General features: G+C 44.8%; 1 protein-coding gene and 1 long non-coding RNA gene across 8 annotated transcripts in view; one reads left to right on the top strand and one right to left on the bottom strand.

Moving 5' to 3' along the window:
- Nucleotides 1-1202: 1202 nt before the first annotated feature.
- On the bottom strand, nucleotides 1203-6087 carry LOC135268281 (uncharacterized). The gene is made up of 2 exons (XR_010336545.1): nucleotides 5550-6087; nucleotides 1203-3381 (listed from the first exon to the last, which is right to left on the bottom strand). It is a non-coding gene; the product is annotated as an uncharacterized LOC135268281 (long non-coding RNA).
- Nucleotides 6088-6324: 237 nt separating this feature from the next.
- The window catches only part of SCAF8 (SR-related CTD associated factor 8), a 218261-nt gene continuing 209964 nt past the window's right edge, over nucleotides 6325-14621 (top strand). For 5 of the 7 annotated variants that reach the window (XM_064360527.1, XM_012451797.2, XM_012451799.3 and 2 more), the window contains exon 1: nucleotides 6804-6838. In XM_064360527.1, coding sequence (XP_064216597.1) covers nucleotides 6809-6838 — 30 coding nt within the window. In that variant the 5' untranslated portion in view covers nucleotides 6804-6808. Of the gene's footprint in view, nucleotides 6839-14621 lie in introns of all 7 variants that reach the window. The other 2 variants (XM_012451807.2, XM_012451791.2) reach the window with 2 other exon arrangements.

The raw sequence follows: 14621 nt of genomic DNA, 5'->3' as shown, positions 1-14621 counted from the left end.
CTCTCAAATTCTCTGGGTTACAGTGCCCTTAGTATTTCAATTTTTTTCCATGGCTGGTCTCCAGACCAACATAAATACTTAATAGTTCTATTTTCAGATGATAATAGTTCTATTATCAGATCCAAACCCTTTTTTTTTTTTTTGAGATGGAGTCTCACTCTGTCACCCAGGCTGGAGTGCAGTGGGGTGATCCTGGCTCACGGCACCCTCCACCTCCTGGATTCAACCAATCCTCCTGCCTCAGCCTCCCAAGTAGCAGGATTACAGGCCTGTGCCACCACACCTGGCTAATTTTGTATTTTTAGTAGAGATGGGGCTGGTCTTGAACTTCCAACCTCAGATGATCAACCTGCCTCGGCCTCCCAAAGTGCTGGGATTATAGGTGTAAGCCACCGTACCCAGCCCCATGTAAAATGTTTACTTTTAATATCTTATGCTTCTCTCAGGATGCCTGGTTTCAGTATCAAGTTTGGTGACTTTGTGAATTATATTGTGCCCGTTAAAAAAAAAATGAGATAGAAAATTACTGAATTATGGCTGGGCGTGGTGGCTCTCACCTGTAATCCCAGCACTTTGGGAAGCCAAGGTAGGTGGATCATGAGGTCAGGAGTTCAAGACTAGCCTGGCCAAGATGGTGAAACCCCATGTCTACTAAAAATATGGCTGGGTGCAGTGGCTCATGCCTGTAATTCCAGCACATCAGGAGGCTGAGGCGGGCAGATCACGAGGTCAAGGGATAGAGACCATTCTGATCAACATGGTGAAACCCTGTCTCTACTAAAAATACAAAAATTAGCTGGGTGTGGTTGTGTGTACCTGTAATCCCAGCTACTTGGGAGGCTGAGGCAGGAGAATTGCTTGAACCTGGGAGGCAGAGGTTGCAGTGAGCCAAGATCATGCCACTGCACTCCAGTCTGGCAACAGAGTGAGACTCTATCTCAAAAAAAAACCCCAAACCAAAAATTAGCCTGGCATGGTGGCAGGCACCCGTAATCCCAGGTACTCAGGAGGCTGAGGCAGGAGAATTGCTTGAACCCGGAGGAGTAGGGGGTGGAGGTTGCAGTGAGCTGAGATCGCACCATTGCACTCCAGCCAGGGAGAGAGAGTGAGTCTCTGTCTCAACAAAACAAAACAAAACAAAAAAAAGAAAATTACTGAATTATTAGATAGAAAGAGACAACATATTTTTAAATATCTCATAATCCCAGTATACTAATACAATTTTTATTTTTCATATCATTTTCAGGCCTTACATATATACTTTTAGAGCTAAAATACATTAATAGTTCGTTTTCTATGCCTTTATACTTAATAGTCTGTTATATACATTTCTCTTATATTTCTAGTCCTATTCTAACCATTTCTTTAGATTTGAAAAATTGTAATTAAATACATATAAAACTTACTTTTAAGTGCACAGCTCTATGGCATTAAGTACATTCACACTGTCATGCAACCATTACCCCCAGCCATCTCCAGAAATTTTCATTTTCCCAGCCTGAAGTTCTGTACCTACTTAATAACAACTCCTGGCTGGGCGTGGTGGCTCACGCTTGTAATCCCAGCACTGTGGGAGGCCCAGGCAGGCAGATCACAAGGTCAGAGTTTGAGACCAGCCTGGTCAATATAGTGAAACTCCGTCTCTACTAAAAATATAAAAAATTAGCCGGGCTTGGTGGTGGGCACTTGTAGTCCCAGCAGGAGAATCATTTGAACCCAGGAGGCAGAGGTTGCAGTGAGCTGAGATTGCACCACTGCACTCCAGCCTGGGTAACAAGAGCGAAACTCTGTCTCAAAAATAATAATAATAATACAAATTCCTGGTTTCTCGCTCCCCTATCTGGCAACTACCATTCTACTTTCTGTCTCTGTGAGTTTGACTATTCTAGGTACCTTATGTAAGTGGAATCATACAGTACTTGTCCTTTTGTAACTGGCTTTTTTTCTCTTAGCACAGTGTCTTCAATGTTGAACTGTGTTGTAGCATGTGTCAGAATTTCCTTCTTTTTATTTTAAATGGAGTTTTGCTCATCACCCAGGTTGGAGTACAATCATACGATCTCAACTCACTGAGACCTGCGCCTCCCAGGTTCAAGCGATTCTCCTGCCTCAGCCTCCCAAGTAGCTGGGATTACAGGAGGGCACCACCACACCTGACTAATTTTTGTATTTTTAGTAGAGACAGGGTTTCACCATGTTGGCCAGGCTGGTCTCAAACTCCTGACCTCAGGTTATCCACCCGCCTTGGCCTCCCAAAGTGCTGGGATTATAGGCATGAGCCACTGTGCCGGGCCTTGAACTTCCTTCATTTTGAAGGCTGAATATTCCATTGTACCACATTTTGTTTATCCATTCATCCATCAATGAACACTTGGGTTGCCGCCACCTTTTAGCTATTGTGAATAACACTGTTCTGAACATGCACGTTCAAGTCTCTGCTTTCAGTTTTTTTGGCTATATACGCATAAGTGAAATTGCTAGATCATATAGCAATTCTATGTTTAGTTTTTTGAGAAGCTGCCATATAGTTTCCCACAATCTTTTAAAAATTATTTTATTGGTAGTATAATTCATTTGTCGCTATACCCTAATTTACTAAGCATTCTGGAATGTTTGTTTCCTAAGTTTTCTTTTTTTCCATTGGATGGGCATTAGTTTTAATTTAGACAATGCTCCAGGCTTTTGCCCCATTTTAAAAGTAACTCATAAACATCTATTATTCCTTCTAATAGCTGTTAATTCACAAGTTTTTATTTATTTATTTTGCTTAGTGCTACCTCACAATTGTCCCTTATCTAAGGAGTATCCTATCCACAGGCGTGAGCACTCTCTAGCTAGACCTATGCTTTCCAATACGGTAGCCACTAGCCACATACTTAAATATTAGTCAATTAAAGTAAAATAAAATTAGAAATTATCTTCCTCAGCTGCCCTAGCCATATTCCAAGTGCACAGTAGCCACACAGGGGTAGTGCTACTGAATTGGGCAGCACAGATTCAGAATATTTCCACGACCCCAGAAAGTTCTATGGTAACTACTGTTCTAGACTATTTTTGACTCTGACCTCTTGGCCATAGCTGAATTAGTTTCTGTAAGTTGCTCCTAGAAACTATTTAGTCTTTGGGGACAGTCTGATGATAACAACATTTACAGAACACCAGAAACTAGATTGAGTTTCACAATTTATAATGTGAAATATCTCTTGCAATGACTGGAGTACTCCTGACCATTTCATATCAGTCTTTTCGGGACCAAATTAGTGGTCTTTAGTTTCTTGGTGATGGTCACCTAATCCAAGCTGGGTCAATGAAATTCCTTATTTCATCCCTTGGGAATTGGGAAGGGAGAGGTCTTCATTCAGGTCCTCTAGTCATCTAGAACTAAAAAACCAAAAGTAATAGATTCCATTAGATAAAACACAGAATTGGGTAAAGCAATAGAAAGAAAAATTAAGCAGATAAACAGAGATTACATTGCCTCTTAGGTTTTCTATTTTGGTTCAAGCCCCTCCCTTGGGCTCAGCTACATTTCCAACTTTTGGTTACAGGAGAAAAACCTGCATCATAATAACGAATTCTTCTGTTATACTTAAGCTAGCTCAAATTGGCTGGTTATACTGGCAATCAGAATACACACACACACACACACACACACACACACACACACACACCCGATATTAGCGTTTTCTCACTCTGTAGTTGTGTATAAATTTTGTATATAGCCATTGCACTGGGTCCCCAGGCTCCTCTCTAACCCTTCTCTTGCTTTATCGCCTTCTCACATTAAGATTGTGTTTAGGCCGGGCACGGTGGCTCATAACTGTAATCCCAGCACTTTGGGAGGCTGAGGTGGGTGAATCACCGGAGGTCAGGAGTTTGAGACCAGCCTGGCCAACGTGGTGAAGCCCTGTCTCTACTAAAAATACAAAAATTAGCCGGCAGTGGTGGCATATGCCTGTAGTCCCAGCCACTTGGAGGCTGAGGCAGGGGAATCGCTTGAACCCCGGTGGTGGAGAAGTGAGCTGAGATTGTGCCACTGCACTCCAGCCTGGGTGACGAGCAAAACTCCATCTCAAAAAAAAAAAAAGTGTTTAGGCTGCTCTCTATCCCTCCACCCTCCAGCTTCCCCTGATCAAATTCTGCCCTCTGTCATCATTCTGAGTGTGGAAGCTTTATTAAATCAAATTGTGTAACATGTTAACTGATTTTATCCTTTAGTTTGTATTGGATTTTAAAATCTCAGGCCTAAGTAATTCCATCAACATTCATTTCATGTATGACAGAATAAATAATCCCTTACAAGCCAAAGCAATGACTTTTTTTTTCTTTTTTTTTGAGACGGCGCTTGACTCTTGTTGCCCAGGCTGGAGTGCAATGGCACAATCTCGGCTCACTGCAACCTCTGCCTCCCAGGTTCAAGCAATTTTCCTGCCTCAGCCTCCAGAGTAGCTGGACTACAGGCATGTGCCACCACACCTGGCTACATTTTTTTTTTTTTTGTATTTTTAGTAGAGACGAGCTTCCCCACGTTGGCTAGGCTGGTCTCGAACTCCTGACCCCTAGGCCTCCCACAGTGCTAGGATTACAGGTATGAGCCACCATGCTGGGCCTCAAGGCAGTGACTTTTGATGATGAGAACCTGGCATGCACAGACTGAGTGCAGTACTTTTGCAAGTCACAGCAAATGATACTTTAGATGGAGTGATTAGAAGACCTCTTGCAGGAAGGAAGGAGGAGGAAAGAACAGGAGCAACAGCCCCCTGCGGGAAGAGACACAACTGTCCTATCTAGGAAAACACTGCTTGTTGTTAAGTACAGAAAGGACGCCAGTGTGGCAGGAGAGTCAGGGAGAAGGGAAGGTGGTGTAAGCTGCCGCAGGCTAGGCTGGACCTTCAGGCCATGGTGAGAGGTTATGATATCTGATGGGCAATGGGAAAGTATCTAAGGGATTTAAGCAAGGGAGTGACCTGATATGATCTAAGAAAAACATCCCTCAGCTATTGTCTGGAAATGAACTGTAAGAAGACAAGCAAGGGACCAGTTAGGAGGCTACTGCAAGTGTTGGTAAGAGATCATCATGACTAGGCCTGAAGATGGGAGGCGGTGGAGAAATTGTGACAGAATGTGAGATTCTGCAAGTAAAAATAAAAGCGCTTATTAATGGAGTTACCGCTGTTACCTTCTCAGTAGCCACCCCTATACTACAGCTGCCAAGGAAGTAGAGTGAAGGCTCTGAAACCTCAAGAAGGGCCTTCTTTCCCAGCTTCACGGGGCTCTGGGCACAGCTCTTAGGAACTACCTTGATTCCAAAACTCTCCAAAAGGACGATTCTGCCCTCGTGTTCCTCTCTTCCTTTGAGGGAATTTGGGAGTGATTGTTGAAAAATGACTTTCAGCAAGAGGACAGCCCTGTTCGGGGCCCCACAATACATCGCTACCTTTTAACCTCAATGAATATTTTTAAATTGGTATCGTATTTTGCACTGCATGAGAGAGAAGGCTTTTTACTAGCAGCAATCTCCTAATCCATCTAAGCAATGCTGTATTTACCGTTACTCCAAGTATCCTAGGGCAAAATTCCTTTAGAACAATTCATCTTCCGAAACACACGGGTTCCCTTTTCACCTATTCACGTTTTGTGCATTCTAGGGTCCTCTTCCCGCCTTGCAGACAAATGCACTCATTGTCTGTGCCACTCCAGTCTCTGGATCCTATGCAGCGGGCATTTCCTGCAAGGAGCTGCTGCATGCCTGCTTTTCTCGCCGCCTGCCCCAACCCGGATCCAAGGCTTTTGTTTCTAACGTTCTCTCCCCGTGCAGTTAAAACGCTTGAGTTCGCTGTTACTAAATAGACGGCCAGGAACTTTTTCTTGGTGTGGGGGGCTGCGAATGTTTAGGGCACCGTCCAGTGAAGTTCTGAAAAGCAGCGAAACCCAGCCGCTCGTGCAAAAGGACCGATCCACCGGGAAACAAGGGCAACGGGCACATTTCCTAAACTTGCTGCTTCTCGGGCACGTTTAGGCTCTTCTTAGAGCCGCGCTTTGGAGCTGTCTCCTCCCGCTGTACATATCGGCCTCGGCGTTCCCCAAGATGCCGCAGCGCTCGCTCCCGCGTCAACCGGGCGCGTAGAGGGGGCGAGGCGCGGGCGGCCCCGGGGCCCAGGCGAGCGCAGCAGAGTCGAGCAGGGCCTCCGGGCGGCGACGCTCTGGCCCTAGCCCGCTCGATGGTTTTCGCGCGGACGCCGGGGCCCGCACGGTCCAGTCGCCAGGGGGCGCGCTGGCCAGCGCCGCGGGTCTCCGAGCTGCGCGGCCCGACTCGGGTCGGCCATATTGGATGCCGCAGCCACTGTTGCCAGCGCTTCCTCCTCTGTCTTCGCCCAGCGCTGCTGGTTCCTGCGGCCCGAGCGGTGGGGAGGTGAAAAAGGAGCCCGTCGGAGGCAGGGGAAGAAGCGGGTGGAGAGTGTAGGGGACTGGGCTAGAGGGTGGGGGACCGAGACGGAGCGGGCGGAGAAGAGAAGGCGCCGCGGCCCAGCCCCTCCCCCGCGCGCCGCCGACCCGCCCCGGCAGCGCCTCTGTTCCCCAGAACGGCGCTCCGCCCGCCCTAGCGGCCATGCCGGGGCCGCGCTGCCCCTGAGGGAGCCCTTCTCCTCCAGCGCGTGCCCTTCCACTCCGCCCCGAGGTCGCAGCGGCCCGATCTCCCGCCGGCGCCCCCTCCTCGCGGCCACGCAGCCGCCCGCGTCTCGCTCTCCCCACCCAGTGCAGTGGCCGCCGCCTCTTCCGCCGCCGGGCTCGGAGCCTCCGCAGCGACAACATGGAGGCCGTGAAGACCTTCAATAGCGAGGTTGGTATAGCAGCCCGGTCCCCCCGCTCCTGTTCGCACCGCGCCCACCCCGGGCCGAGGTCGGGGCTAGGAGGGTGGGCGCAGGCCTGCGGGCTTTTTAAGGGTGGGGTGAGCGGTGGACGAGCCGTGCCCGTGGGGGAGGGGTGTTTCTCCTCCGGGCGCCCCTCCCCCGGGTTCGGGAGGAGGGTTGGGGGAGGGCCGCCCTGGGCGGAGGGAGGTTCTGGCGTCTCCGGCGCCCTATGGAATGGCTGCGGGCTTGGAGGGAAAGGCCCGGTTGGGCCCTCCCCCGGAGACTCCCGACAGGTCCCTCGAGGTCAGTTCCGCCGAGGCCTGGCCCGCCCACCTCCTTCCTGGGCCTTTGAGGATTTAAATGGACGCTGGACATCACTCTCCAGACCTTCCCGGGTCCTTACTGAGACTGACACCGATTGGGGGCGGTGGGGGAAATAAATCTGCGGGATGCTGATCTGTGGTCAAGTTACACGTAGTGTTTATAATTGAGACATTGTTGACTAGGAACCTGCCAGCTAGGGATTTGAGCTAATTGTATGGTGGGTAGGCAGGCAAGGTTATTCTGCGTTATCTTCTATTTTTACTCACTCCTCATCCATCACGACATAAAGACAAGTGGTAGGGAGAGATCTGTACATCGAGAGTGGGAAAATTCTGGGGAAAACATTTCTTGCTGGCTCATTCACGTGTCAAATGAGATTTTAAAAAGCAGATTACAATTTTCGCTGTGTAGATAAATGTACTAGTCTGAAAGAAGACAGGTTTTGATAGATATATTCAATTTCTTTTTAAACTCTGACTTAAATAGGCCTTAATGTAAACATCAAACATAGCAAATACATATCTGCACAGTCAGCATTAGTATCCTTGTCCGTTCGCCTTACAAACTGTAATTATGCTGGTAACTAAATTAGCATAAATTTTATGAACTCTTGTAAGTGCTAATACTTTGTTCAGTACTGTGATTGTTAAAGAGTATCTTTAATTTTTCTCTCTTAAAATACTAGGCTTTTTGCTGTGACGGCCCAAATAGGACAGTACTTTTAAATGCCGTTGCATAATTTTATCTTGTTTGAATTTATTTAAAAAGAATCAGTATTTGGGAACCTTAGCAAAGAGGCTAAACGGTAGATAGTATTTGAGCTATGTTATATACCAGTGATAAATAACTTTTTTTTGGAAAGCATTTTCTTTTTTAAAATTACTTTTTTTTTTTAACAACTTGATAAATTAGAGCAATAGACTTGGGATTTTTTTTTTTTTTTTTTTTTTGGATGGCGTTTCATTCTTATACCCCAGGCTAGAGTGCAGTGGCGCGATTTCGGCTCACTGCAGCCTTCGCCTCCTGGGTTCAAGTGATTCTCCTGCCTCAGCCTTCTGAGTAGCTGGGATTACAGGCGTGTGCCACCACGCCCAGCTAATTTTTATATTTTTAGTAGAGATGGAGTTTCACCATGTTGGCCAGGCTGGTCTTGAACTCCTGACCTCAAGTGATCTGCCCACCTCGGCCTCTCGAAGTGTTGGGTTTATAGGCATGAGCCACCGCTCCCAGCCTTTCATTTTTTTTTTCTAGCTATCTTTTTATCTGTTTTTGAGAGGGAGTCTCATTCTGTCACCCAGGCTGGAGTGCAGTAGTTGTGATCTTGGGTCACTGCAACAGATGCCTCCCTGGCACAAGAAGTCTTCCTCCCACCTCCGCCCCCTCAAGTAGCTGAGATTACAGGCCAGAGCCACCACACCCACCTGTTTTATTTTTTGTAGAGGAGATCTTGTTATATTGCCCAGGCTGATCTTGAACCCATGGGCTCAAGTGATCCTTTCTCGCCTTGGCTTCCCAAAGTGCTAGGATGACAGCTGTGAGCCACCACGCCTGGAGTGGGTTTTTTTTTTTTTTTTTTTTTGCCATTATTGGATTTAATTCTCCCCGCCTCCACATCACACCCTTTGATGGGTATCTCTCTTTGTACAGGGGGGTTCCTAATATGTGGTCCTCTTCCTCAAGTGGCCATCCAAGACCTTTTTTTTTTTTTTTTTTTTTTTTTTGAGATGGAGTTTCGCTCTTGTTGCCCAGGCTGGAGGGCAGTGGCGCAATCTCAGCTCACTGCAACCTCCACCTTCTGGGTTCAAGCGATTCTCTTGCTTCAGTCTCCCAAGTAGCTGGGATTACAGGCACCCTCCACCACGCCCAGCTAAATTTTTGTATTTTTAGTAGAGATGGGGTTTCATCATTTTGGCCAGGCAGGTCTCGAACTCCTGACCTCAGGTGATCCACCCCCCCTTGGCCTCCCAAAGTTCCGGAAGACATTTTAAACAGTAGCTCCCAAATATTAGATATAAACAAGGGGTTAGTGCACTATGGTTTGTCACAGTAGGGAAGAAATGTTAATGCCAGTTTCTCCATTTTAATATTAATTAACGATAAGGGGGCCTAACATTTACAAGTTTAAATAGGTACTTGACCTGTTTTCTCTTTTTACAGGAACTCGAAGTTTGTAGTAGTCCCATTTTAGCGTATGTAGCATTTTCCCCTTTCCCCTTAATTGATTTCAAAGAACTTAAGTCTTTAAATTTCCTTATTTATTTACATGCACTAATTTCACCATGTTTCAAAATGAGGTTAGCTTAAAGAATAGCAGTATAGAGTCAGAGAGTTGAGAAACGGAAGTGTATTTGAAGAAGATTCAGAAAAATACTTTTTTTGTTGCTTAAACACAAACAATACATAATACTGTTTTTTTTTTTTTTTTTTTTTTTTTTTGAGACGGAGTTTCGCTCGTTACCCAGGCTGGAGTGCAATGGCACGGTCTCAGCTCACCGCAACCTCCGCCTCCTGGGTTCAGGCAATTCTCCTGCCGCAGCCTCCCGAGTAGCTAGGATTACAGGCACGTGCCACTATGCCCAGCTAATTTTTTGTATTTTTAGTAGAGATGGGGTTTCACCATGTTGACCAGGTTTTTTTTTTTTTTTTTTTTTTTTGAGACGGAGTTTTACTCTTGTTACCCAGGCTGGAGTGCAATGGCGCGATCTCGGCTCACCGCAACCTCCACCTCCTGGGTTCAGGCCATTCTCCTGCCTCAGCCTCCTGAGTAGCTGGGATTACAGGCATGCGTCACCATGCCCAGCTAATTTTTTGTATTTTTAGTAGAGACAGGGTTTCACCATGTTGACCAGGATGATCTCAATCTCTTGACCTCATGATCCACCTGCCTCAGCCTCCCAAAGTGCTGGGATTACAGGCGTGAGCCGCTGTGCCCGGCCAGCATAATACTGTTTTTTATTTTGAATGCAGTTTTTGTGAGTGTTGTAATTGCTGATGTGTATTAAAGGTTTTGTTGTTGCAAGTAAGCATATACAGGGAAGTAGTTCAGTAACGATTGTTTTCCATTAAATTATGTGTTACAAATTACAGAAATTAAAAAGAATTACAAGATTAGGAGAAAAGAATGTTTTCGATGCTTGCAGTCAATTTGGCTTTTAAAGGCTTTTATCTTTGGGCTTAATCCATCGGAACTTGCTCTGCTAAATTTAAAGGTATCTTTGAAACATTGAATTTTCAATTCCGTTTCCTTTGTCAGGAATCAAAATTAACTCTAAGAATAATCATGAATGTTTGTCAACAAGATATTTTGATACTTCCTTAAAATGTTTAAAATAGACTGGGCTCAATGGGTCATGCCTATAATCCTAGCACTTTGGGAGGCCAGGGCTGGCGGATGACTTGGCTCAGGAGGTCCCGACTAGCCTGGCCAGCGTGGCGAAAACCGTGTCTATAAAATAACAACACAAATTAACTTGTTGAGGTGGCATGTGCCTATAGTCTCAGCTTGCAGGGAGGGGGTTAGAGGAGAGTGCAGTTGCTGAGGTGGGAGGATCGAATGAACCAGGAAAGTGGAGGCTGAAGTGAGCTGCACCACTGCTCGCCATCCCAGGCAACAGTGAGACCCCGACTCAAAAAAATTAAGACAGGTACTTGCTGTCTACAGGCCACCCTGCTGGGCTAATGTTTGTTTGTTTGTTTGTTTTGTTTTTTTCGGAGAGACAGGGTTTCGCCATATTGCTCAGGCTGGCCTTGAACTCCTGAGCCCAGATGATATGCCCACCTCGCCTCCCAAAGTGCTGGGATTACAGGCCTAAGCCATGGTGCCTGCCCCAAATAAAGTGTTTAAAATACGAAATAGTTACCTTTTCTGGCTTGCTAAGTCTCATGTTTTTCCAGACTGAATGTTTTTCACCTCCATCTTTTAATTTTGTGGAGATCATTGGTTTGAAAATAGGAAGATGGCAGAGACTGTAGAAATACAGATTTTTTTTAATTGTGTGGCCTTTGTCTGTAGTCCCAGCTACTTGGGAGGCTGAGGCAGGAGGATATGTTGAGCCCAGGAATTCGAGACTGTAAAGTGCAATTACTGCACCTGTGAATAGCCACTGCACCCTAGCCTGGGCAACAGTGTTGAGACTCTGTTTCAAAAAAAAAGAAAACCCCAAGAATACAGATTTTTAATCTGCAAACTGTGGATGAGTTTCAGCTACGAAAATCCCATGGTTTATGCAAGATATGTATGAGTTGTTTTTGTCATGTCTACCCCCCCACCATAATTTCTCAAAGGAGTTGACCTTTCACTTCTGTGTAAAAAAATTACTGTGTCAGAAGATCCTTTAATTGTCCAGGAATTATGGGGTGAATCTCTCTTATCATGAGTTAAATGAGATTTAGGCTCAGTAATTGATTTTTGAGTACTCCCTGTGCTAATTTTGTGGGAGAAAAGTAATTTGTATTTAAACACCATCACTGTGATGAAAGTTTAATCCCATGACCAATACTTTCAATTCTGAAATGAAAGATTTAAGTTCAGATTAGAATATAAGATTTCCTCAGAGTCAATGGGTGAGCAGTTAGCCGTAAGAGAATTATCAGTGCAAGCTATTGCAGTTACTGCTGCTCTAAGATGGTGGCACTTGTAATGATTTAGCATTTCTTCCTAGTGAGAATGGTCTCAGATTGAACTGCCTAAATCTGTGGATTACTTTGGGACTGCATCGATTGCTGGAATGCAGCAGTTTTATGTGAGCTACATATCATTACTCTGTACTTAAGAATGATCACTATATGGAGGTCATTCTAGTAGGATCTTGCTCTTTTTTTTTTCTTCCTTTTTTTTTTTTGAAAAGTGGTCGGGAGACAGTGGCAATGCATGACCCTTTCTTTCCTGTAGTTCGAGAGGGCATTTTAAAACATAGCAGGTGGTGGTAGTGGTTGTTAAGACTGAATCTCTCTTGCCCAGGCTAGAGTGCAAGGACAGGATTATAGCTTATTGTAAATTCGAACTCCTGGGCTCAAGTGATCTTCCTGCCTCAGCCTCCTGAGTAACTAGGACTACAGACATGTGCCACTGTGCACACCTAATTTTTAAATTTTTTGTAGGGATGGGTGGGATGTGTCAGTATGTTGCTTAGGCTGTTCTTGACAGCCTCAAGTGATCCTGGTGCCTTGACCTCTTAATGTGCTGGGATTACAGGTGTGAGCCACTGCACCTGGCTAGATTATTTTAATTTTTAAGTTCTTAAAAAAAAAAAAAAAAAACCCGGCGGGTATGGTGGCTCATGCCTGTAATCTTGGCACTTTAGGAGGCTGAGGTGGGTGGATCACAAGGTCAAGAGTTCAAGACCAGCCTGGCCATCATGGTGATAACTGTCTCTACTAAAAATACAAAAAATTAGCCGGGCATGGTGGTGCGTGCCTGTAATCCCAGTTACCTGGGTAGCTGAGGCAAGAGAATTTCTTGAACCTGGGAGGTGGAGGTTGCAGTGAGCCAGGATCACGCCATTGTACTCCAGCCTGGACAATAGAGTGAGACTCTGTCTCAACAAAAATAAACCAAAACCCAAAAAACAAACATAGTCCCTTTACCATTAATCACACTTCAAAAAAGTTAACAATAAATCTTTACCGTAACAAAATACCAGTCAATGATCTATTTTTTTCAGGTCCTTTGTATAGCTAGTTGTATTACAGTGTAGCCTTTTCCCCATGATATTTCTCTTGCTGCTCTGAATAGAATAAGTGGGAAGATGGAGGACCAGATATGTAGGTTTGAGATATGTCAGGAGAATGATTTCAGTTTAATTTCTGGATTTACCTTAGTTCATAAAATGAGAGGATTCTGTTACCTTTAATTATATTTAGGATCTTAAATCCTTAGTGTTTTTTGTCTTTGGGATCCTTTCAGATAGGTTAATCTTTGGGATCCTTTCAGATAGGTTAATCTCTCCTGTTCTAGGAGGCAGACTTTCCAGAATCAATTTAATATCCACTACATTTTTCTGTTCTACAAAGTGAAATCCCATCTCCATTTTACTTTATTTCCAATTTTGTATACAGAGTGAGTATTTTGTCTAACTACAGGACTTTTTATAATCTTACCAATATCTAGTAGTAGACATGGGTTGGTAGAGAAAAGTGGAAAAGGTAGAGGGAATAATAAAAACGTGAAATTTGTTTTTAGTTTGTATATTTTTCCTTTGCCTATGGTTCAGGAAAGGGAATTTATGGGAAGCAGCTGTAAAACATTGCATTTGTCTTTTATTTTCATCTGCCAGGGAATCTGTCTCTGCTTTTCCTTTCCTATTATCATTTTCTAGTAGGTGTTCTGGTTAATTCTGTCAGGCTATATTTTTTTCTTTCTACCTTATGAAATTCCTTTAAAGATATAGCATACTTAGTGTTATAGAAAGGAAGTCTTGCACTAACCCCTTTCTGTCCATATGAGAACCGAAGATCTAAACATTTTGGGAACAATTGATAATTTTGGACTGGATAATTATTTGCTTGGGGAGCACTCCTGTGCATTCCAGGATATTTAACAGCATCCCTGGCCTCTATGCATTAGACGCCACTAGCACCCTCCACAATTATGACAGCCAAAAATGTTTTCAAACATTATTAAATGTTTCTTGTGGGGCATAGTGACCCTGGTTCAGAGTCACTGATTTAGGTCTTAAACTGTTAAAATATGGTGCTTTTTCTTCTAGTGATCATAGCAATTTTAAATAATTTTAATCATTTTTACCACCAGACGATAAGCTCTATGAGGATGGTGACTATATTTCCTTATTGCATCATGTCCTTGGTTCCTAGCACAGTATCTTAATACACAGTATATATGCGAAGTAAAGATTTCTTTCTTTCTTTTTTTTTTGAGACTGAGTCTTGTACTGTTGTCCAGGCTGGAGAGCAGTGGTGCCATCAGGGCTCATTGCAACCTCTGCCTCTTAGTCTCAAGTGATTCTCCCACCTCAGCCTCCTGAGTAGCTGGGACCACAGGCATGCACCACCTCGCCTGGCTGATTTTTCTATTTTGAATAGAGATGGGGTCTTGTCATGTTGCCTAAGCTGGTCTGGAACTCTTGGTCTCAAGAGATCCACCCACCTTGACCTTTCAAAGTGCTGGAATTACAGACGTGTGCCACTGTGCCTGGTTGCTAAGTAAAGATTTCTTGGCCTGGTGCTGTGGCTCACGTCTGTAATCCCAGAACTTTGGGAGGGTGAGGCGGGTGGATCATCTGAGGTCAGGAGTTCAAGACCAGCCTGGCCAACATGGTGAAACCCTGTCTCTACTAAAAATACGAAAAAAATTAGCTAGGCATGTCGCGCATGCCTGTAATCCCAGCTACTCAGGAGGCTGAGGTACGAGAATTGCTTGAACCTGGGAGGCAGATATTGCAGTGAGCCAAGGTTGAGCCACTGTACTCCAGCCTGGGCGACAGAGTGAGA

This window comes from Aotus nancymaae, unplaced genomic scaffold (genome assembly GCF_030222135.1).
Source record: "Aotus nancymaae isolate 86718 unplaced genomic scaffold, 86718_ANA_hifiasm-v0.15.2.pri h1tg000040l, whole genome shotgun sequence".
In the NCBI taxonomy this organism is placed as follows: domain Eukaryota; kingdom Metazoa; phylum Chordata; class Mammalia; order Primates; family Aotidae; genus Aotus; species Aotus nancymaae.
This window is presented reverse-complemented; position numbering and strand designations above follow the sequence as displayed.